A 26567-nucleotide genomic window follows, 5' to 3' on the forward strand; every position below is an offset into this window, starting at 1 on the left:
GTTCTAGATTAGCCTATCGTAAAGGCTGTTTCGGACTTGCCTGTTTGTATTGTTGAGCGAAAAGTGCTAAGACTATGTTGAAAAGAAATATCTTTAAAATTTGTGGGGGTAAAAATGCTATATTTGACCCCAATGATTTATTTCGAGAGGTCAGTTGCCCTCCCTGACATTTCAATAACTATGCATTACTGTATACTGTACTGTGAAATATTTGCTATCTTTTCCTTTTAAATTCCAGAAGAATAATACCATTAAGGATACTAATACTTTACGGAAACCAATACTTGCAGCTGTGCTACATTTATGCGTTTTAAAAGTGGAAAGTTCATTAAAAAGATTGGGGAAATTAATTAATAACTGATTTTAAGGATTTTCTCAAATAGTACAAATGCAAGTTCCAGTAAACAAAGTCACTGATACTTCAAATTTGGCTAAATTCCATAATATCGCCCTCTATGGGGTAAAAATAATTAACCATTTCTATTTATAATAATCTTGGAAATTCCCTACATGAAACGTTCCGGGTGAGACTAGCACAATGTTGTGTTCTTAACAATAGACTGTACATAAGCAATCACGATAGTCCTATAAAATACATCAACACTTGATTTAATATCGGAACCATTGTTTCAACTTAGACCTGGAACATTTGTGCCTGTCTCTACAAACGACTATCAAAACACGAATCTATTGAGAAATTCAAAAGGTAGGCTAAGTTATTTATTTTTTTATAGTACCATGTGTCGTATTTCATGGGTGCGATGTGCACAGTTAACAAACATAATCAATACTAAACAAAAATAGATCATATTAATTTTCAATGTAATTCTATGTCAAAATATTGAATAATCTCACTAGTATGCATTATACTTTCGTAAGTTAACTGGATATCTTTATTCTTCGGTTTGAATACACAGCGCAAAAATTTGAACCAATCCACTGGTGAAGTCACGACAAATGTCACATGACTGATCGATTTATAATCTAATTCCAGAGTACAGGTATAGGCTACCGATTGCCCGGGGCTCTCCAACACCTAAATCAACTATAATTATTACTATCAACTGAAACAAAAGGTAATACATTTTTGTCCATGCTATAACCCTCTATGAGAAGAGTGGGTTACAGCAAATACCTTTTCTTATTTTATAAAGTATCTCATTTTATACTACTAGTGTTATTTGAGCACAAACAAATGAAAGATTATGAATTCTGTGAATGTATTAAAACAAATTAAATAAAAGGAAAATAACCATTTAAGTAATTATCAATTGTTCACAGATCGATTCAAGATGGCTACCAGTGGTGATTTGACTAAATTTCTAGAAGATATCGATGATAAGGTTCTAGAGTGTCAAATATGCTTAAATAGACTCAACGAACCCAGAACCTTAACATGTCTTCACAGCTTCTGTTTAGGTTGTCTTGACAACTGGTTGGAAAAAAATAAGAAAGAAACCTGTCCAACTTGCTCCAAACCTTATCAGATTCCAGAGGGCGGTCTAAAAAAGTTACCACCCAACACTTTTCTGAATAATCTATTAGAAACTATTGAACAATTCACAAATACAGATCAGGTAAAATGTATTTGTGGAAAGGAAAATCACGTTAAAACCTACTGTCAGGATTGCAGACAATATCTTTGTCACGATTGTAGTGATCATCATAAGAACTACAGACTTTTTGAAACTCACAAGTTGCATTCAGTGGAAGAAGTTCAATTAATGAGTGTCAGTGAAATCAATGCGATGCACCCACCCCTGTGTCTTATTCACAAAAAAGAACCTTTAACAGTGTTTTGCAAAATATGCAATGTTGCCATTTGTATTTACTGTTCAATCATGGATCACAAGGAATGGGAAGGAAAGGAAAAACATATGACCATCAGCATAACAGACGCGTTTAACACATTTAAAGAAACGTCATCGGAACTTGAAAAAGTTGCTAAACAATGTACAGATAAATTAAATGATGATCTTAAAGCAATGACAGATCGTGTTAAGAAACTAGATGAAAAGAGGGAACAGAGTTTGAGAGGAATTGAAAATCATGTAGAGGAATTGGTAAGAAGAATAAAAGACAGTGGAGACAAATTAAAAAGTGAAGTGGAGGTAATGTACAAAATGAAGAGGAAGGCAACTGATGCTGAAATAGAGGATGTGACAACGACTGTATCGTTTATAGATACAAACATCAATTTGCTGCATCACCTACAGAAGGGCAACGAAGCAACGGCGATTTTATCCGGTAATGACGTCATTAGAGTGTTGGATGATAGGATCAAGGCAGTGCCTAAAACAAAATCGGATGTTCATGCAGAGATTAACTTTGTTAAAAACAATCAACAAATTGTTTTATTGCACGATGACATTGGAATTATTACAGACTCAAGGACAGGCTTTTTCGAAATAAAAGGAGCTGAGAGCATGACATTGCCAACAATTGATGTTAAAATAATTAAAACTGATGAATGTGAAATAAATACAAATGACATAAAAGTTACATTGACACAACCAACAGGAGAAACTATCATCCCTGAAGTAGAAGAAGACATCAATGGTGACTATACTGTGATAGGTAGATGTACAAGTGCAGGGATTTGCAAGGTTGATGTTAGAGTTGATGGTGAACACATTAAGAAGTCACCAATGAATATCAAAGTAGAGAATGAAGGATTATTAAAGACTATCAAAATAGATAACGTTAAAAAAATGTATGATGTAGTTAAATATGGAGACGATTGCTTGCTTGTTTCATGTCAAGACAATGCTATTCACAAATGCAACCAATCAGGTGAAGACATCGGTAAGATTCCACTATCAGAAGGTGTGCAATTATGCAGAATGTCCACAATGAACAATGGTAATATAGCATTCAGTGATTGGGGTAATAATAAACGTATCACACTATGCACTATGAATGGCCAGGTGGTTAAATCATTTGGTAAGGGAAAGTTGGCAAATCCATGGGGCATACATGTGGATGAAGCATCACGTGTAATGTATGTAGCTAATCATGACAATGTAGCCATGTTTAACATCTACAGTGGCAAGCTGTTTAAGAAAATAGCAACATGTGATGTTACAGGTTTTAAATTTGTAAATATCATTGATGTCACCCTTACACGACAAGGACATATTCTTGTACTATACCATTACCAGAATTGCTTAAAACTATTTGATATAAAGGGAAAGTTTATGAAGGTCATTGTCAATGAGGGTGATGAAGATGGTAAGGTGAAGAACCCCAGTGGAGTAGTAGTTGATGATGATGACAATATCATAATATCAAGTGGCAACAAACTACAGCTATTTAGTAATAGTGGACAGTTCATTAAAAGGATTGATAAGAAAGAAGATGGAATCCGCAATCCTCAAGGATTAACCATCGTATCACACCACCCACGTAGAGTAGCAGTGGCAAATAATGGTGACAAAACAGTAAAAATATTTAATTATTGAATAATAATTAAATAACATTAGCACGTATTATTAACAAAATATAAATGTTTATAATTGTAATGTTATTTTCCGCATTGAACATAATTAATTAAATAAATCAACTTGTAAATATAATACAAACGTGTACAGATTACAGATAAAATGTTGTAGTGATCTTATGCATAACTTAGGATTATCATTATATAGTATTATAAATAATCAGTCTAATTACATTTACTTATACTTGTTTATCTTTGTGATAAAATGAATAAAATATTGTTTATGAAGAAAATATTGTAATTGAAATCAGAGGCGTCTTAAAGCTAATGTTTTACCTGGCGCCTCTGTGTAATATGTTGAATTAAAAACACAATATTACTTATTACGCATACTTTATATTCCCTAAGACACGGAAGCTGACATGGTAGGATTTAAGTCAGGGAAACTGGTAATGACGAGAGAGCACTTAAATGTTTTAATATATTACATTTTATTTTCACTTGAATGCTGTGGAACTACTATCTAACGTTAACTAACAGGTTTATTATGTAATGATGAATAACAGCAGTAAACACTGTATAATATCATATTTGCATATAATATATTTCAGCCATATTTGAATTCGTTTATATTAAGTCATATCAATATTACATTAATTACTATAAGTAACTTCTTCAATCGTTGCATTATATTTAGTTTCAATTATTTACTAGACTAGAATTCATTACAAATTAATGAAATAGTTTTGTTTTTTTTTATTGATTTTGCTGATTAGTAAGTTTAGACAATTTTTGTTTCCATCTAGAGTAGAAATATAATTTACATATTATTTAATTAGTTCAACTGTGTTTTAGTCTAAATCTAGTAAATATATATAAATATGTATACTTTGGTGATTAGTAGGCTTAAATTTAGACAATGTTTTTCTCATTTTACTTGAATTAAAAGTTGACATTTCAATAAACCTACTGTACTTGTGTGATTATTTATGTGTATATTCATTACGGTATATTGCTGAAAATCAACCAGATTTGTAGTATCTACTAGTTTTGATAATATTAGTATTTTAGGATGTACAAAATTCCCTGTCTACAAACTCGGCATGCTCGGTCTAGCCTACCATAGCTTCAACTTTGTACAGGTTGCTTGGAGCAGGACAAGATGAGTTGAAAGGAAATACAAAACAATTTTGTTGAAATTGTGAGTGAGATGATATCAAACACAACTTTCATTTATTAATGGAATATGAAATTTCTTAAATTAAATATGAAAACTTGTTAATAATTCTAAATCTAAATTACCAGGTTGAACGATAAAATCAACCAATAAAGGAAAACAAATATTCCGACAAACTGACAACAAAAGACAATATATAAACAGTGATTTAAAATATATATTTAATACTAGAGTTGTTGGTTATAACAATAATTAAAATTCAAAACCTGAAGAATATTTAGATGTTCAGGATTAAGGATGAAGTAACATTTTGAAATGAGAAAACAATCTGAAATACTTGTTTAGTCTTTTAAAAAGGAAGAAAGCAGCAATCGAAACACAGAACTTCTCTGTCACCCGTTAATGTCAACAATTCATTTACAACTTCCAACTTCATAATCTGAGTAGGCTAATTAGATTATGTTAGTCCAGTACTGAGAGTTAGCACAAGAAGCAATCGCTACCCTGGATCCGCCCCGCCGGAATATTTTGATATACAATGATATAGGTTCAGACGCTTATGTGGTAGAGTACATTTAAGTTGTATTATTTGTATATTCCCTTTAAATGTCATCTTAATTTCAAATTATATAATAACAATAAACTAACATTGTTTACTTAGAAGTGTGCCAACTATTCAGCACTGAAGAAAACAAAAGCGTAAAAATGTAAACACGTGAATATAAATAAACTAAACTACTGCCCGAACACAGGCTCAGACTTCTCACTGGTGTTTTCAGAACATTCGCATAAAATGTATTTGTTGTAAAGCTCACTGATCACATTTATTTGAACATTAGTAAATAATATTACATTACAGTAAATTACATAACCCGAAATTCGCCTTTATCACGATACAAAAAACATCATCTTCGATATACTAGCAAAGCGTAACCAAATCACACAGCGCGGCAACCAACAATTTCAGTAGTGGTCTTGTGTTTTCATTTTAATTTTTATTGATCTTGTTTTTTATGCATTAAATTGTGTTTGAAATTAAGTAAACAAAATTTCATTGTATTTTGACTTAATGTTGTGAAATATTCGTATTATGTTTTTGTAATTGCCTATAGATTACGACAAATAACACCGTAGTCTAGATTCTAAGCGGCTTAATATTCGTAAAATGAAAAACATTTTAGCACAAATGGATGCCGATAATTGTTAACGTTTCCGTGTACATAAAAGAATCAATCATGCTAATCCTATACAAATACACCACCGTCACAGGAATCAGAACTAAACACTTTATTTCATATCCGAACCATATTGTTTCACCTTAGACCTGGGAGCATTTGCGCCTGTCTACAACAACATCAAAACACTAATCATATCAAAAGGTAAGTTATTTAATAAGTGTTTATACCATTTTATCGTATGCTGAGTCGGATAAGGTAAAGGTAAAGGTATTTATATTTGTCCTCAAGCTTAAGTGGAAACAGTTTTCTAGCATTTATCAATAAACGCAATTGTATGATTGATCATCTTCATTTTCGATGCTTAATGTTATGCCAAAATATTGAATAATCTCACGAGTATGTATTATACTTGCGTAAGGTCATATCTTCGGTTTGAATACACAGCGAATATAAATAAGAACTAATCCAGTTTGATAACATTTTGGGTGTGACTGGTGACGTCACGTCAAATGTCACTTGACCGATTGATTTATAAACTTCAGAGTATACCGATTGGCCAAGACTCTCCAGGATTTGTAAATAAAATATGATTATTACTATCAACTTAAACAAATGGCTGTGATACATTTTGGTAGAAGTACATGCTAGCCCTATAAAAATTGTTTACGTGTCCAGGTACCTATAGCTCCCCGGAATGTTATTTTGTAATAATATCAATAGTAGGCCTACACAAAAGAACCAGTCATGCTCTGGTAATTATATAAATACACTAACGTCACAGGAATCAGGACTAAACACTTAATTCATTCAATTTACAAAATATTAAGTGAGCACGCAAAAATGATAGACAATAAACTCTGCGAATTAGTAAATGTATTTCAATTCAATTCAATAAACACAATTAAAATAAGACGGAAATATCAATTGTTCACAGATCAACTCAAGACGGCTAGCGGTGGTAAGATGGCTACCGGTGGTGAGTTGGCTAAATTTCTGGAAGATATCGATGAGAAGGTTCTAGAGTGTCAAATATGCTTAAATAGACTCCATGAACCCAGAACCTTAACGTGTCTTCACAGCTTCTGTTTAGGTTGTCTTGACAACTGGTTGAAACAAAATAAGAAAGAAACCTGTCCAACTTGCTCGAAATCTTATCAGATTCCAATAGGTGGTTTACAAAAATTGCCACCCAACACATTTCTGAATAATCTATTAGAAACAATTGAACAGTTCACAAATACAGATCACACCAAATGTATTTGTGGAAAGGAAGGTAAATCTAAAACCTACTGTCAGGATTGCAGACAATATTTGTGCCACAGTTGCAGTGATCATCATAAGAATATTCCAGCTTGCAAAAATCACAAGTTGCATTCAGTGGAAGATGTTAAATCCATGAGTGTCAGTGAGATCAATGCGATGCACCCGCCTCTGTGTTCTATCCACAATGAACCTCTAACTCTGTTTTGTAAAGTTTGCGATGTTGCCATTTGTTTACACTGTCCAATCATGGATCACAAGGAATGGGGAGGAAAACACATCATAATCACCATAGAAGATGCGTTTAAAACGTTTAAACAAACATCAGAAGAATTACAGAAAGTTGCTAAGCAATGCACAGATAAATTAAATGACGACCTGAAAGTAATGACAGATCGTGTTAAGAAACTAAATGAAAAGAGGGATAAGAGTTTGAGAGAAATTGAAAAGCATGTGAAGGAACTGGTAACAAGAATAAAAGACAGTGGAGACAAATTAAAAAGTGAAGTGGAGGCAATGTACAAAATGAAGAGGAAGGCAACTGATGCTGAAATAGAGGAGGTGACAACGACTGTATCGTATATAGACACTAACATCAATTTGCTGCATCACCTAGAGAAGGGCAACGAAGCAACGGTAATGCTATCCGGTAATGACCTCATTAGAGCGTTGGATGATAGGATCAAGACATTGCCTAACACAAAATCTGATGTTAATGCAGAGATTAAGTTTGTTAAAAACACACAAAAACTTGTTTCATTGCACGAGAACATTGGAATGATTACAGACTCAAGGGCAGGCTATTTAGAATTAAAAGGAGCTGAGAGCATGACATTGCCAACAATTGATGTTAAAATAATTAAAACTGATGAATGTGAAATAAATGCAAATGACATAAAAGCTACATTGACACAACCAACAGGAGAAACTATCATCCCTGAAGTAGAAGAAGACATCAATGGTGACTATACTGTGATAGGTAGATTTACAAGTGCAGGGATTTGCAAGGTTGATGTTAGAGTTGATGGGAAACACATTAAGAAGTCACCAATGGATATCAATGTAAAGAAAAAAAAAGGATTATTAAAGACTATGAAAATAGATAATGTTAAAAAAGTTCGTGATGTAGTTAAATATGGAGAAGATTGCTTGCTTGTTTCATGTCAAGACAACGCCATTCACAAATACAAGCAATCAGGTAAATTCATCAGTAAGGTTACACTATCAGAAGGTGTGCAAGTAAACAGAATGTACACAATGAACAATGGTAATATAGCATTCAGTGATTGGGGTAATAAATGCATCACACTATGCACTATCAATGGTGAAGTGGTTAAATCATTTGGTAAAGGAGAGTTGATAAATCCATGGGGTATCCATGTGGATGAAGCATCACGTGTCATGTATGTAGCTAATCATGACAATGTAGCCATGTTTAACATTGAAAGTTGCAAGCTCATTAGGAGAATAGCAGAATGTGATATTAAGGGTTTTGAATTTGTAAATATCATTGATGTCGCCCTTACAAGACAAGGATATATTGTTGTAGTGTACCATTACCAACATTGCTTAAAACTACTTGATAATGAGGGAAAGTGTATTAAAGTCCTTGTAAATGAGGGTGATGAAGATGGTAAGGTGACGTACCCAACAGGAGTAGTGGTTGATGATGATGACAATATCATAATATCAAGTAAACACAAACTACAGCTATTTAGTAATAGTGGAAAGTTCATTAAAAGAATTGATAAAAAAGAAGATGGAATCAGCTATCCTTTTGGATTATGCATCTTATCACACTATCCACGTAGAGTAGCAGTGGCAAATGGTGGTGATGAAACAGTAAAAGTATTTAATTATTAAATATCGTATTATTAACCTTACAACAGGAATATAAAAATTATTAGAATTAGTGTTGTTTTTACAGAAAATTGTTGAAGTGATCTTATGCATAAATTAGGCTTACTATTACATAGAATAAATAATCATTTAATTTTATTTGTATATTTTTGTGATAAAATTAATAAAACATTACTCATATGCAAATTTCTCAATATGACATCACGCCACGTACGCTGATTATATAGAACCTAAGTCTGCTGGCGTGAATAAGTCCGGGAATTTGGTAGCAGTGAAGGAGCACTTACATTTTGTTTTAATATAGTACATTTTATTTTCACTTGAATGCAATGGAACTATTATCTAACGTTAACTAACAGGTTTATTATGTATTGACGAATAACAGCAGTATAATACTGTATCATATTTGCATATAATATATTTTGTATTATTCAGCCATATTTAAAATCGTTTATATTAAGTCATATCAATATTACATTAATTACTGTAGGTAACTTCTTCAATCGTTGCATTATATTTAGTTTCAATTATTTACTAGAGTAGAATTAATTACAAATTAATGAAATAGTTTTTTGGTTTATTTTTCTGATTAGTAGGCTTAAGTTTAGACAATTTGTGTTTCCATCTAGAGTAGAAATATTATTTACATATTAATTAATTAGTTTTAGTCCAAGTATATACTTTGGTGATTAAAGTAGGCTTAAATTTAGACAATGTTTTTCTAATTTTACTTGAATTAAAATTTGATACATTTCAATAAACCTATTGTACTTGTGTTTATTAATGTGTATATTCATTACGGTAAATTGCTGAAAATCAACCAGATTTGTAGTATCTACTAGTTTTGATAATATTAGTATTTTAGAATGTACAACATTCCCTGTCTACAAACTCAGTATGCTCGGTCTAGCCTACCATAGCTTCAACTTTGTACCAGGTTGTTTGGTACAGGACAAGATGAGTTGAAATTAACACATAGGATTGGTGAGATGTATCCTAACATTAATACCATACAATATAGAAAGGAACTACAAAACAATGTTGTTAAAATTATGAGTGAGATGATGCCAAACATAACTTTTATTTATTAATGGAATATGAAATATCTTAAATTTAAATATGAAAACTTGTTAATAATAAGGCCTAATCTAAATTAACGATAAAAAATCAACCAAAAAAAGAAAAAAAAGACAATATATAAACACTGGTTTAAAATATTGTAAATAAAATATAGTTGTTAATTGTAACAATAATTAAAATTGTCAACCTGGAGAATATTTAGATGTTCAGAAATAAGTAAAATTTTGAAATGAGAAAACACTGAAAAAATCTGAAATACTTGTTTGGTCTTTTAAAAAAAGAAGGAAGCAACAATCGAAACACAAAACTTCTGCTCTGTCACCCGTTAATGTCAACAATTCACTTCAAACTTTCAACAATCTGATTAATTAGATTTTGCTAGTCCAGTACAGATAGGTAGCGCAAGAAACAATCGCTACTCTTGGATCCGCCCCCGCCTGAAACGTATATTTTGATATAAAGTAATAGAGGGTTCAGACGGTTCATACATTGTACGGTACATTAAAATTTTCTAAATTCTAGTCTAGCTTAATAGTCCTAAAATAAAAAAACATTTCAGCACAAATGTATGCCGATAATTGTTAACGTTTCCGGGTAAGGCATATATTGTGTTCTTATCAATAGACTGCACATAAAAGAATCAATCATGCTAATCCTATACAGATACACCACCGCCACAGGAACAAGAACTAAACACTTTATTTCATATCCGAACCATCTTGTTTCAACTTAGACCTGAGAGCATTTGCGCCTGTCTACAACAACATAAAAACACTAATCATATCAAAGGGTAAGTTATTAAATAAGTTCTTGGACCATTTTATCGTATTCTGGTTTGGATACGGGCAAAGTTTTCTAGCATTTTATCAATAAACGCAATTGTATGATTTAGTATTAAATATAAAATTGATCATCTTCATTTTCGATGCTTAATGTTATGCCAAAATATTGAATAATCTCACTAATATGTATTATACTTTTGTAAGGTAACTGCATAATCGTCAGGTTTAATACACAGCGAACAGAAATAAGAACTAATCCAGTTTAATAATATTCTGGGTGTGATTGGTGACGTCACGACAAATTAATGTCACATGACCGATCGATTTCTAAACTTCAGAGTTTACCGATTGGCCGAGACTCCCCAGGATTTGTAAATAAAATGTGATCAAATCACATATATAAGTATGGTAGGCTTATCTTAATTGTATACGTGTCCAGGTACCTAGATCCCCGGAATGTTATTTTGTGATCATATCAATAGTACACAAAAGAACCAGTCATGCTCTGGTAATAATATAAATACACTAACGTCACAAGAATCATGAATAAACACTTAATTCATATCGGAACCATTTACTTGATCTCAGCAATTGGGCTTGTCTAAACATTGTAGTAATGAAATTGCGGCATAGGCCTAATGTATCTTTACAAAATATCAAGTTTCACGCAAAAATAAAACACAATAAACTCTGCTAATTATTAAATGTAATTCACCATGAAAACACAATTAAAATAAAAGAAAAATAACCATTATAGGCAATTATCAGTTCACAGATTAACAAGATGGCTAGCGGTTGTAAGATGGCTACCAGTGGTGATTTGGCTAAATTTCTAGAAGATATCGATGACAAGGTTCTAGAGTGTCAAATATGCTTAAATAGACTCAACGAACCCAGAACCTTAACATGTCTTCACAGCTTCTGTTTAGGTTGTCTTGACAACTGGTTGAAAAGAAATAAGAAGGTAACCTGTCCAACTTGCTCAAAATCTTATCAGATTCCAGAGGGCGGTCTAAAGAAATTACCACCCAACACCTTTTTGAATAATCTATTAGAAACTATTGAACATTTCACAAATACAGATCAGGTAAAATGTATTTGTGGAAAAGACAATGAAGTTAAAACCTACTGTCAGGATTGCAGAGAATATTTGTGCAAGCATTGCAGCGATCCTCATAAAAACTATAGAATGTTTAAAAATCATACATTGCATTCAGTGGAAGATGTTCAATCTATGAGTATCAGTGAAATCAATGCGATGCACCCGCCTCTGTGTTCCATTCACAATGAACCTCTAACTGTGTTTTGCATGATATGCAATGTTGCCATTTGTATACACTGCCAACTCATGGATCACAAGGAATGGGAAGGAAAAGACAAACACACCATAATCAGCATAACAGACGCGTTTAACACGTTTAAAGAAACATCATCGGAACTTGAAAAAGTGGCTAAACAATGTACAGATAAATTAAATGATGATCTTAAAGTAATGACAGATCGTGTTAAGAAACTAGATGAAAAGAGGGAGGAGAGTTTGAGAGGAATTGAAAATCATGTAGGGGAATTGGTAACAAGAATAAAAGAAAGTGGAGACAAATTGAAAAGTGAAGTGGAGGTAATGTACAAAATAAAGAGAAAGGCAACTGATGCTGAAATAGAGGATGTGACAACGACGATATCGTATTTAAACACTAACATCAATTTGCTGCATCACCTACAGAAGGGCAACGAAGCAACGGCAATGCTATCCGGTAATGACGTCATTAGAGTGTTGGATGATAGGATAAAGGCAGTGCCTAAAACAAAATCTGATATTCATGCAGAGATTAACTTTGTTAAAAACACGCAAAAACTTTCATTGCACGAGAACATTGGAATGATTACAGACTCAAGGGCAGGCTATTTAGAATTAAAAGGAGCTGAGAGCATGACATTGCCAACAATTGATGTTAAAATAATTAAAACTGATGAATGTAAAATAAACGCAAATTACATAAAAGCTACATTGACACAACCAACAGGAGAAACTATCATCCCTGAAATAGAAGAAGACATCAATGGTGACTATACTGTGATAGGTAGATGTACAAGTGCAGGGATTTGCAAGGTTGATGTTAGAGTTGATGGTGAACACATTAAGAAGTCACCAATGAGTATCAAAGTAGAGAATGAAAGATTATTAAAAACTATTAAAATAGATAATGCTAAAGGGGTTCAAGATATAGTTAAATATGGAGACGACTGTTTGCTTGTTTCATGTCGAGACAATGTCATTCACAAATACAAGCAATCAGATGAAAGCATCGGTAAGGTTACACTATCAGAAGGTGTGCAAGTAAACAGAATGTACACAGTGAACAATGGTAATATAGCATTCAGTGATTGGGGTAATAAAGGCATCACACTATGCACTATGAATGGTAAGGTGGTTAAATCATTTGGTAAAGGAGAGTTGATAAATCCATTGGGTATCCATGTGGATGAAGCATCACGTGTCATGTATGTAGCTAATGATAACAATGTAGCCATGTTTAACATTGAAAGTTGCAAGCTCATTAGGAGAATAGCAAGATGTGATATTAAAGGTTTTAAATTGGTAAATATCATTGATGTCGCCCTTACAAGACAAGGATATATTGTTGTAGTGTACTATTACCAACATTGCTTAAAACTATTTGATAATGAGGGAAAGTGTATTAAAGTCCTTGTAAATGAGGGTAATGAAGATGGTAAGGTGACGTACCCATCAGGAGTAGTAGTTGATGATAATGACAACATCATAATATCAAGTAACCACAAACTACAGCTATTTAGTAATAGTGGAAAGTTTATCAAAAGGATTGATAAAAAAGAAGATGGAATCAATCAAACTTATGGTTTATCCATTTTGTCACATAATCCACGTAGAGTAGCAGTGGCCAATGTTGGTGGTAAAACAGTAAAAATATTTAATTATTAATTAATAGTTAAATAAGCATAACAACACATTATTACCGTACAACAGAAAAATAGAAATGTTTTTAATAATTGTTGTTTTACTTAAACTTGTTGTAGTGATCTTAAGCATAAATATAAAAATAATCATTTTAATTATTTCTATATTTTTGTGATAAAATGAATAAAATACTGTATTACTCATATGCATATTGCCCAATATGACATCACGTCATGAAAGCTGATATTATAAGAACCTACTGTAAGTGTGCTGGCTTGAAAAAGTCTGGGAATTTGGTAGCGGTACATTATATTTTCACTTGAATGCTGTGGAACTATTATCTAACGTTAACTAACAGGTTTATTATGTAATGACGAATAACAGCAATATAATACGGTATATAATATCATATTTGCATTTTGCATGTATTGTACAGCCATATTTGAATTCGTTTATATTAAGTCATATCAATATTACATTAATTACTATAAGTAACTTCTTCAATCGTTGCATTATATTTAGTTTCAATTATTTACTAGAGTAGAATTACAAATTATTTAAATAGTTCAACCGTATTTTGGTTTATTTTGCTAATTAGTAGACTTAAGTTTAGACAATTTGTGTTTCCATCTAGAGTAGAAATATAATTTACATATTATTTAATTAGTTCAACTGTTTTGTGTTTTAGTCTAAATCTAGTAAATATATATCTATACGTGATTAGTAAGAATAAATTTATACAATGTTTTTCTCATTTTACTTGAATTAAAAGTTGATGCATTTCACTAATCCTACTGTTTTTGTTTATTAATGTGTATATTCATTATGGTGTATTGCTGAAAATCAACCAGATTTGTAGTATCTACTAGTTTTGATAATATTAGTATTTTAGGATGTACAACATTCCCTGTCTACAAACTCAGCATGCTCGGTCTAGCATACCATAGCTTCAACTTTGTACAGGTTCTTTGGAGCACGATGAAATGAGTTGAAATTAACACATAGGATTGGTGAGATGTATCCTAACATTAATACCATACAATATGAAAAGGAACTACAAAACAATTTTGTTGAAATTGTGAGTGAGATGATACCAAACACAACTTTCAATTATTAATGGAATATGAGATATCTTAAATTAAATATAAAAAATTTGTTAATAATTCTAAGTCTAAATTACCAGGTTGAACGATAAAATCAACGAATAAAGGAAACAAATATTCCGACAAACTGACGACAAAAGACAATATATAAACACTGATTTAAAATATATATTTAATACTAGAGTTGTTGATTATAACAATAATCAAAATTCAAAACCTTCAGAATATTTAGATGTTCAGGATTAAGGATGAAGTAAAATTTTGAAATGAGAAAACAATCTGAAATACTTGTTTGGTCTTTAAAAAGGAAGAAAGCAGCAATCAAAACACACAACTTCTCTGTCACCCGTTAATGTCAACAATTCATTTCCAACTATCGAACTTCATAATCTGAGTAGGCTAATTAGATTATGTTAGTACAGTACTGAGAGTTAGCACAAGAAGCAATCGCTACCCTGGATCCGCTCCGATCGGATTATTTTGATATAAAACGATAGAGGTTAAGACGCTTCCGTGGTACATTTAAATTGTATATTCCCTTTAAATGTCATCTTAATTTCAAATTATTTAATATCAATAAAGTAATATTGTTTACTTAGAAGTGTGCCAACTATTCAGCACCAACAAAAGAGTAAAACTTTATTGTTTTTAATATTGTACATTTTATTTTAACTTGAATGCATGCTATTATCGGTAACGTTAATTGTGATGTATGACAAATAACAACACATAATGCTGTATAGTATGATAATACGTGCATATAGTATAACTTGTATATTTTAGCCATATGTTAATTCTGTAAAATTCAGGACGCTATCGTGCAAAAAAAAAAGTAACTAACAAACAAAGCAAATGTTATTTGCCAAGTAAAATCAGTTATATCATGTTATGTTAATATTACATTAATTCTGTAGGTAACTTTGCTGTAAACATTTATTACATATTAATGAAATAGTTCAATGTATTTAGGTATTAAACATAATAATCTAGTAAAGACTATAATTGTATGTTTAGTCATTTTAGTACATTTAAATTGAATTATTAAAATTGGCATTCATTACGGTATACTTTATTTTAAAGTGAGATAGAAATGTCTGCTATCATTTCTCTTATAATAGGCCTACTCCAGATGAAGAATAACGTTAAGGACACTAATACTTAATAGGTAATTTTACAGTGCTAGATGTATGTATAGAAAGTTTTAAAAAAAAAGATTGAGGTAATTAATTATTTTATAAATATTTTCAAGGGTTTTTTTAAAAATAAATACAAATACATAACAGTCACATCTGCTACTTCAAATTTGGCTAAATTCCATAGTATCGCCCTCTATGTGGTAAACATTACCCATTTCAAAATGTTTCTATGTAAAGCACAATGCTGTGTTCTTAACAATAGACTGTACATAAAAGAATCAATCATGCTTGTCTAATAAAAATACATCAAAGCTTTAGTCATATCGGAACCATTTTGTTTCAGCTTAAACTGGGAGCATTTGTGTGCACCTCCATCTACGAATAAAACATTAATTTATTGAGAAAAGGTAGGTTATTTAATAAGGTAGTACTGTACTAGTAATAGGTTAATTTTGATACCATGTCGTATTTCATGGTTTGAATAAGTGCACTGTTTCTAGTGTTTTATCAATAAATACAATTGTATGGTTTAATATTAAATATAAAATAGATCGTCTTCATTTTCGATGTAATTCTATATATATATATTGAATATTACCACGAGTATGTATTATACTTTCATATACTTTTTTAATACACAGCGTATAAAAATAAGAACTATTCCAATTTAATAATACAGGGCTTGACTGGTGACGTCACGACAAATGTTACATGACCGATCGATTTATACAAATCGATTAATAGACTACTTTTAGAGTATACCGATTGGCCGGGGCTCTCCAACATTTGTAGATCAACTATGATTATTACTATCAACTTAAACAAAAGGCTGTGATACAATTTGGTAGAAGTACATACTATAGCCTTATGAGAAGAGTGGGTTAAAATACATTTTATTATAACTGCCTCCCTGGAATGTTAATTTGTGATCATATCAATAATATGTACACAAAAGAACCAGTCATGCTCTGGTAATAATATAAATACACTAACGTTACAAGAATCATGACTAAACACTTAGGCTAATTCATATCGGAACCATTTTTTAGATCTCAGCAATTGGGCTTTATAGTAATAGAATTGCCCCATAGCCCTAATGTATCTTTACAAAATATCAAGTGAGCACGCAAAAATGAAAGACAATAAAATTTGCGAATTATTAAATGTATTTCACCATGAAAACACAATGAAAATAACCATTAAAGGTAATTTTCACTTCACAGATTAACTCAAGATGGCTACCGGTGGTGATTTGGCTAAATTTCTAGAAGATATCGATGAGAAGGTTCTAGAGTGTCAAATATGCTTAAATAGACTTCATGAACCCAGAACCTTAACATGTCTTCACAGCTTCTGTTTAGGTTGTCTTGACAACTGGTTGGAAAAAAATAAGAAAGAAACCTGTCCAACTTGCTCCAAATCTTATCAGATTCCAGTAGGTGGTTTAAAAAAATTGCCACCCAACACATTTCTGAATAATCTATTAGAAACAATTGAACAGTTCACAAATACAGATCAGACCAAATGTATTTGTGGAAAGGAAGGTCAATCTAAAACCTACTGTCAGGATTGCAGACAATATCTTTGCCACGATTGTAGTGATCATCATAAGAACTACAGACTTTTTGAAACTCACAAGTTGCATTCAGTGGAAGAAGTTCAATTAATGAGTGTCAGTGAAATCAATGCGATGCATCCACCTCTGTGTTCTATTCACAAAAAAGAACCTTTAACTGTGTTTTGTAAAATATGCAATGTTGCCATTTGTATATACTGTTCAATCATGGATCACAAGGAATGGGAAGGAAAGGAAAAACATATGACCATCAGCATAACAGACGCGTTTAACACATTCAAAGAAACGTCATCGGAACTTGAAAAAGTGGCTAAACAATGTACAGATAAATTAAATGATGATCTTAAAGTAATGACAAATCATGTTAAGAAACTAGATGAAAAGAGGGAACAGAGTTTGAGAGGAATTGAAAATCATGTGAAGGAATTGGTAACAAGAATAAAAGACAGTGGAGACAAATTAAAAAGTGAAGTGGAGGTAATGTACAAAATGAAGAGGAAGGCAACTGATGCTGAAATAGAGGATGTGACAACGACTGTATCGTTTATAGATACAAACATCAATATGCTGCATCACCTACAGAAGGGCAACGAAGCAACGGCGATGTTATCCGGTAATGACGTCATTAGAGTGTTGGATGATAGAATCAAGGGAGTGCCTAAAACAAAATCTGATGTTCATGCAGAGATTAACTTTGTTAAAAACAATCAACAAATTGTTTCATTGCACGATGACATTGGAATTATTACAGACTCAAGGACAGGCTTTTTCGAATTAAAAGGAGCTGAGAGCATGACATTGCCAACAATTGATGTTAAAATAATTAAAACTGATGAATGTGAAATAAATACAAATGGCATAAAAGTTACATTGACACAACCAACAGGAGAAACTATCACCCCTGAAGTAGAAGAAGACATCAATGGTGACTATACTGTGATAGGTAGATGTACAAGTGCAGGGATTTGCAAGGTTGATGTTAGAGTTGATGGTGAACACATTAAGAAGTCACCTATGAATATCAAAGTAGAGAATGAAGGATTATTAAAGACTATAAAAATAGATACCGTTAAAGTTCGTGGTGTAGTTAAATATGGAGACGACTGTTTGCTTGTTTCATGTAGAGACAACGCCATTCACAAATACAAGCAGCAATCAGGTGAAAACATCGGTAAGGTTACACTATCAGAAGGCGTGCAAGTAAACAGAATGTACACAATGAAAAATGGTAATATAGCATTCAGTGATTGGGGTAATAAATGCATCACATTATGCACTATGAATGGTGAGGTGGTTAAATCATTTGGTAAGGGAGAGTTGGTACATCCACGGGGTATCCATGTGGATGAAGCATCACGTGTCATGTATGTAGCTAATAATAACAATGTAGCCATGTTTAACTTTAAGAGTGGCAAGCTGATTAAGAAAATAACAACATGTGATGTTACTGGTTTTAAATTTGTAAATATCAGTGACGTCGCCCTTACAAGACAAGGATATATTCTTGTACTTTACAATAGCCAACATTGCCTAAAACTATTTGATAATGAGGGAAAGTTGATGAAGGTCATTGTCAGTAAGGGTGATGAAGATGGTAAGGTGATGAAGCCAAGAGCAGTAGTAGTTGATGATGATGGCAATATCATAGTATCAAGTGGCAACAAACTACAGCTATTTAGTAGTAGTGGAAAGTTTATTAAAAGGATTGATAAGAAAGAAGATGGAATCAGCTATCCAAAAGGAATCAAAAGTTCTTGTGGATTATGCATCATATCACATTATCCACGTAGACTAGCAGTGGCAAACCGTGGCGCTAATACAGTAAAAATATTTAATTATTAATTAATAGTTAAATAACCATAACAACACATTATAAACCTTACAACAGAAAAATAGAAATGTTTTTAATAATTGTTGTTTTACTTAAAATTGTTGTTGTGATCTTATCCATAAATTAGGCTTACTATTATATAGAAATACACATTTTAATTATTGTATATTTTATAAAGATGATATTATATAGAACCTAAGTGTGCTGGCGTGAATGAGTCTGGGAATTTGGTAACAGTGACCGAGCACTTACATTTTGTTTTAATTATAGTACATTTTATTTTCACTTGAATGCAATGGAACTATTATGTAATGACGAATAGCAGCAGTATAATACAGTATAATATCATATTTGTATACAATATATTTGGTATTGTTCAGCCATATTTCAATTCGTTTATATTAAGTCATATCAATATTACATTCAATACTGTAGGTAACTATCCTTCAATCGTTGCATTATATTTAGTTTTAATTATTTACTAGAGTAGAATTAATTACAAATAAATGAAATAGTTCAACCGTATTAATTGGTTTATTTTGCTGATTAGTAGGTCTAAGTTTAGACAATTTTTGTTTCCATCTAGAGTAGAAATATAATTTACATAATAATTAATTAGTTCAACGGTATAAATCTAGTAAATATATCTATACTTTGGTGATTAGTAGGATTAACTTTGTTTTTCTCATTTTAATTCAATTAAAAGTTGATGCATTTCAATAAACCTATTGTACTTGTGTTTATTAATGTGTATATTCATTACGGTATATTGCTGAAAATCAACCAGATTTGTAGTATCTACTAGTTTTGATAATATTAGTATTTTAGGATGTACAACATTCCCTGTCTACAAACTCAGCATGCTCGGTTTAGCCTACCATAGCTTCAACTTTTTACAGGTTGTTTGGAGCAGGACAAGATGAGTTAAAATTAACACATAGGATTGGTGAGATGTATCCTAACATTAATACCATACAATATGGAAAGGAACTACAAAACAATTTTGTTGAAATGTGAGATGATGCCAAACATAACTTTCATTTATTAATGGAATATGAAATATCTTAAATTAAATATGAAAACTTGTTAATAATTCTAAATCTAAATTACCAGGTTGAACGACAAAATCAACAAATAAAGGAAAACAAATATTCCGACAAACTGACGACAAAAGACAATATATAAACACTGATTTAAAATATATATTTAATACTAGAGTTGTTGATTATAACAATAATTAAAATTCAAAACCTTCAGAATATTTAGAAAAAAAAATGAAATGAGAAAACAATCTGAAATACTTGTTTGGTCTTTTAAAAAGGAAGAAAGCAGCAATCGAAACACTTCTCTGTCACCTGTTAATGTCAACAATTAATTTACAACTTCCAACTTCATAATCTGAGTAGGCTAATTAGATTATGTTAGTCCAGTACTGAGAGTTAGCACAAGAAGCAATCGCTACCCTGGATCCGCTCCGCCGGATTATTTTGATATAAAACGATAGAGGTTAAGACGCTTCTGTGGTACATTTAAATTGTATTAATTGTATATTCCCTTTAAATGTCATTTTAATTTCAAATTATTTAATATCAATAAAGTAATATTGTTTACTTAGAAGTGTGCCAACTATTCAGCACCAACCAAAGAGTAAAACTTTATTGTTTTTAATATTGTACATTTTATTTTAACTTGAATGCATGCTATTATCGGTAACGTCAATTGTGATGTATGACAAATAACAACACATAATGCTGTATAGTATAATACGTGCATATAGTATAACTTGTATATTTTAGCCATATGTTAATTCTGTAAAATTCAGGACGCTATCGTAACGTAAAAAGTAACTAACAAACAAAGCAAATGTTATTTGCCAAGTAAAATCAGTTATATCATGTTATGTTAATATTACATTAATTCTGTAGGTAACTTTGCTGTAAACATTTATTACATATTATTGAAATAGTTCAATGTATTTAGGTATTAAACATAATAATCTAGTAAAGACTATAATTGTATGTTTGGTCATTTTAGTACATTTAAATTGAATTATTAAAATTGGCATTCATTACTGTATACTTTATTTTAAAGTGAGATAGAAATGTCTGCTATCATTTCTCTTATAATAGGCCTACTCCAGATGAAGAATAACGTTAAGAACACTAATGCTTAATAGGTAATTTTGCAGTGCTAGATGTATGTATAGAAAGTTTAAAAAAAAAAGATTGAGGTAAATAATTATTTTATAAATATTTCCAAGGGTTTTTTAAAAAATAAATACAAATACATAACAGTCACATCTGCTACTTCAAATTTGGCTAAATTTCATAGTATCGCGCTCTATTTCTATTTATAGCCTATTCATTGTAGAAATTCCCTCCATAATTCTTAACAATAGACTGTACATAAAAGAATCAATCATGCTAGTCTAATAAAAATACATCAAAGCTTTAGTCATATCGGAACCATTTTGTTTCAGCTTAGACCTGGGAGAATTTGTGTGCGCCTGTCTCTACAAACAACTATCAAAACACTAATCTATTAAAAAGGTAGGTTATTTAATAATGTAATAGTAGTAGGTTAATTTGTATACGATGTCGTATTTCATGGTTTGAATAAGTGCACTGTTTCTAGTATTTGATCAATAAACACAATTGTATGGTTTAATATTAAATATAAAATAGATCGTCTTCATTTTCGATGTAATTATATATATATACTGAATATTACCAAGAGTATGTATTATACTTTCACATTTTTTTAATACACAGCGTATAAAAATTAGAACTATTCCAATTTAATAATATTCAGGGCGTGACTGATGACGTCACGACAAATGTTACATACCGATCGATTTATACAAATCGATTAATAGACTACTTTCAGAGTATACCGATTGGCCGGGGCTCTCCAACATTTGTAGATCAACTATGATTATTACTATCAACTTAAACAAAAGGCTGTGATACAATTTGGTAGAAGTAGGCCTACATAGCCTTATAAGAAGAGTGTGGATTCCAATACCTTTTATTATAACTGCCTCCCTGGAATGTTAATTTGTGATCATATCAATAATATGTACACAAAAGAACCAGTCATGCTCTGGTAATAATATAAATACACTAACGTCACAAGAATCATGAATAAACACTTCATACACAATTTATATCGGAACCATTTTTAGATCTCAGAAATTGGGCTTGTCTACATAGTCTTGCGCCATAGTGAGTGAGCACGCAAAAATGAAAGACAAAAAACTCTGCGAATTAGTAAATTTATTTCACCATGAAAACACAATTAAAATATCAATTGTTTACAGATCAACTCAAGATGGCTACCGGTGGTGATTTGGCTAAATTTCTAGAAGATATCGATGAGAAGGTTCTAGAGTGTCAAATATGCTTAAATAGACTCCATGAACCCAGAACCTTACCATGTCTTCACAGCTTCTGTTTAGGTTGTCTTGACAACTGGTTGGGGGAAAATAAGAAGGTAACCTGTCCAACTTGCTCCAAATTTTATCAGATTCCAGAGGGCGGTCTAAAGAAATTACCACCCAACACCTTTCTGAATAATCTATTAGAAACAATTGAACAATTTACAAATACAGATCAGACCAAATGTATTTGTGGAAAAGACAATGAAGTTAAAACTTACTGTCAGGATTGCAGACAATATTTGTGCCACGATTGTAGTGATTATCATAAGAACTACAGACTTTTTGAAACTCACAAGTTGCATTCAGTGGAAGAAGTTCAATCTATGAGTGTCAGTGAAATCAATGCGATGCATCCACCCTTGTGTTCCATCCACAATGAACCTCTAACTGTGTTTTGTAAAGTTTGCGATGTTGCCATTTGTTTACACTGCCAACTCATGGATCACAAGGAATGGGAAGGAAAAGACCAACACACCATAATCAGCATTACAGACGCGTTTAAAACGTTCAAACAAACATCAGAAGAATTACAGAAAGTGGCTAAACAATGTACAGATAAATTAAATCATGATCTTAAAGTAAGAACTGATCGTGTTAAGAAACTAGATGAAAACAGGGAAAAGAGTTTGAGAGGAATTGAAAATCACGTGAAGGAATTGGTAACAAGAATAAAAGACAGTGGAGACAAATTAAAAAGTGAAGTGGAGGCAATGTACAAAATAAAGAGGAAGGCAACAGATGCAGAAATACAGGATGAGACAACGACGATATCGTATATAAATACAAACATCAATTTGCTGCATCACCTAGAGAAGGGCAACGAAGCAACAGCGATTTTATCCGGTAATGACGTCATTAGAGCGTTGGATGATAGGATCAAGGCAGTGCCTAACACACAATCTGATGTTCATGCAGAGATTAAGTTTGTTAAAAACACTCAAAAACGTTCATTGCACGAGAACATTGGAATGATTACAGACTCAAGGACAGGCTATTTAGAATTAAAAGGAGCTGAGAGCATGACGACAGGACAAACGATTGATGTTAAAATAATTAAAATTGATGAATGTGAAATAAATGCAAATGACATAAAAGCTACATTGACACAACCAACAGGAGAAACTATCATCCCTGAAGTAGAAGAAGACATCAATGGTGACTATACTGTGATAGGTAGATGTACAAGTGCAGGGATTTGCAAGGTTGATGTTAGAGTTGATGGTGAACACATTAAAAAGTCACCAATGAGTATCAAAGTAGAGAATATAGGACTATTAAAATCTATAAAAATAGATAATGCTAAAGAAGTTCGTGATGTAGTTAAATATGGGGACGACTTGTTTGTTTCAAATCAAGACAATTTCATTCACAAATACAAGCAATCAGGTGAAAACATAGGTAAGGTTACACTATCAGAAGGTGTGCAAGTAAACAGAATGTACACAATGAACAATGGTAATATAGCATTCAGTGATTGGGGTAATGCTAAATGCATCACACTATGCACTATCAATGGTGAGGTGGTTAAATCATTTGGTAAGGGAGAGTTGACATGTCCATGGGGCATACATGTGGATGAAGCATCACGTGTTATGTATGTAGCTAATAATGATAAAGTAGCCATGTTTAACATTGAAAGTGGCAAGCTGATTAAGAAAATAGCACAATGTGATTGTACAGGTTTTGAATATTTAAATATCATTGATGTCACCCTTACAAGACAAGGATATATTCTTATACTATACCATAATCAGAATTGCTTAAAACTATTTGATAACGAGGGAAAGTTGATGAAGGTCCTTGTCAATGGGGGTGATGAAGATGGTAAGGTGAAGTACCCACATGGAGTAGTAGTTAATGATGATGACAATATCATAATATCAAGTGATCACAAACTACAGCTATTTAGTAATAGTGGAAAGTTTATTAAAAGGATTGATAAAGAAGAAGATGGAATCAACTATCCTCATGGATTATCCATCATATCACACCATCCACGTAGAATAGCAGTGGCAAATCATGGTGATAAAACAGTAAAAATATTTAATTATTAAATAATAGTTAAATAACCATAACACAACAGAAAAGTAGACATGTTTTTAATAATTGTTGTTTTACTTAAAATTGTTGTAGTGATCTTATGCATAAATTAGGCTTACTATTATTATATATAAAAATAATCATTTTGATTATAGTTGTATAGTTTTGTGATATGACATCACGCCACGAAAGCTAATATTATATAGAACCTAAGTGTGCTGGAGTGAATAAGTCCGGGAATTTGGTAGCAGTGAGGGAGCACTTACATTTTTTTAATATATACATTTTATTTTCACTTTAATGCAATGGAACTATTATCTAACGATAACTAACAGGTTTGTTATGTAATGACGAATAACAGCAGTATAATACTGTATAATATCATATTTGTATATAATATATTTTGTATTGTTCAGCTATATTTGAATTCGTTTATATTAAGTCATATCAATATTACATTAATTACTGTAGGTAACTCTCCTTCGATCGTTGCATTATATTTAGTTTGAATTATTTACTAGAGTAGAATTAATTACAAATTAATGAAATAGTTCAACCGTATTTTGGTTTATTTTGCTGATTAGTAGGCTTAATTTTAAACAATTTTTGTTTCCATCTAGAGTAGAAATATAATAGTAAAATACAAAAATGTTTTTCTCATTTTACTTGAATTAAAAGTTGATACATTTAAATAAACCTACTGTATTTGTGTTTATTAATGTTTATATTCATTATGGTATATTGCTGAAAATCAACCAGATTTGTAGTATCTACTAGTTTTGATAATATTAGTATTTTAGGATGTACAACATTCCCTGTCTACAAACTCAGCATGCTCGGTCTAGCCTACCATAGCTTCAACTTTGTACAGGTTGTTTGGTACAGGACAAGATGAGTTAAAATTAACACGTATAGGATTGGTGAGATGTATCCTAACATTAATACTATACAATATGGAAAGGAACTACAAAACAATTTTGTTGAAATTGTGAGTGTGATGATGCCAAACATAACTTTCAATTATTAATGGAATATGAAATATCTTAAATTAAATATGAAAACTTGTTAATAATTCTAAATCTAAATTACCAGGTTGAACGATAAAATCAACCAATAAAGGAAAACAAATATTCCGACAAACTGACAACAAAAGACAATATATAAACACTGATTTAAAATATATATTTAATACTATAGAGTTGTTGATTATAACAATAATTAAAAGAATATCAAGAATATTTAGCTGTTCAGGATTAAGGATGAAGTGACATTTTGAAATAAGAAAACAATCAGAAATACTTGTTTGGTCTTTTAAAAAGGAAGAAAGCAGCAATCGAAACACAGAACTTCTCTGTTAGCCTGGGTGCAGAACAGTTAATATACACATTTGCGGCACTTTTAAATTTTGGCCTATACAACACACACAACTTCCTATTAACACACACAAATACCTATATAGGGGATAGGGAAAATCAATTAACGGTTTTTGTTACTTGTAGTAGTGTTATGATGATTAAAATTAGCTGAGGCCTACTTTAATAACTACTTCTCATAGTAGTTGATAAATCAAGTCGATACGATGACATCATCATGCCAGAATCCAATATGGCGTTCAATATGGCGGGAAAACAGGGTATTGCTAAAAACCTCCGCAAACCTCCAAAAAAACATAGCAAATCCCACCGAACCAACATAAAAGTGATTGAATCATGGAGTGTACGACCCACT

General features: G+C 31.6%; 6 protein-coding genes across 6 annotated transcripts in view; 5 read left to right on the forward strand and 1 right to left on the reverse strand.

Moving 5' to 3' along the window:
• LOC144856206 (transient receptor potential cation channel subfamily V member 5-like) overlaps positions 1–26567 on the reverse strand; it is a 103465-nt gene that overhangs the window by 54822 nt on the left and 22076 nt on the right. The gene's annotated exons all lie outside the window — the stretch shown is intronic.
• Positions 1293–4756, forward strand: LOC144856177 (E3 ubiquitin-protein ligase TRIM45-like). The gene is made up of 3 exons (XM_078714134.1): positions 1293–2424; positions 2521–3440; positions 4745–4756. Exons 1-3 carry the CDS (start codon positions 1293–1295, stop codon positions 4754–4756), a joined length of 2064 nt encoding a protein of 687 aa, XP_078570260.1.
• LOC144856208 (E3 ubiquitin-protein ligase TRIM45-like) lies at positions 5921–9417 on the forward strand. Its single transcript, XM_078714159.1, has 2 exons — positions 5921–5995; positions 6729–9417. The coding sequence occupies exon 2, from the start codon at positions 6758–6760 to the stop codon at positions 8915–8917; it is 2160 nt and encodes a 719-aa protein (XP_078570285.1). The 5' UTR covers positions 5921–5995; positions 6729–6757; the 3' UTR covers positions 8918–9417.
• The window catches only part of LOC144856069 (tripartite motif-containing protein 2-like), a 28446-nt gene continuing 12598 nt past the window's right edge, over positions 10720–26567 (forward strand). Inside the window, exon 1 of the mRNA XM_078714043.1 lies at positions 10720–10784. The gene's annotated coding sequence lies outside the window, so the exon portion shown is untranslated. The remainder of the gene's footprint in view (positions 10785–26567) is intronic.
• Positions 17188–19371, forward strand: LOC144856178 (E3 ubiquitin-protein ligase TRIM45-like). Its single transcript, XM_078714135.1, has 2 exons — positions 17188–18319; positions 18416–19371. The coding sequence occupies exons 1-2, from the start codon at positions 17188–17190 to the stop codon at positions 19369–19371; spliced, it is 2088 nt and encodes a 695-aa protein (XP_078570261.1).
• Positions 22691–24879, forward strand: LOC144856068 (tripartite motif-containing protein 2-like). Its single transcript, XM_078714042.1, has one exon. The coding sequence runs from the start codon at positions 22691–22693 to the stop codon at positions 24851–24853; it is 2163 nt and encodes a 720-aa protein (XP_078570168.1). The 3' UTR covers positions 24854–24879.

This window comes from Antedon bifida, chromosome 11, assembly GCF_963402885.1.
Source record: "Antedon bifida chromosome 11, ecAntBifi1.1, whole genome shotgun sequence".
In the NCBI taxonomy this organism is placed as follows: domain Eukaryota; kingdom Metazoa; phylum Echinodermata; class Crinoidea; order Comatulida; family Antedonidae; genus Antedon; species Antedon bifida.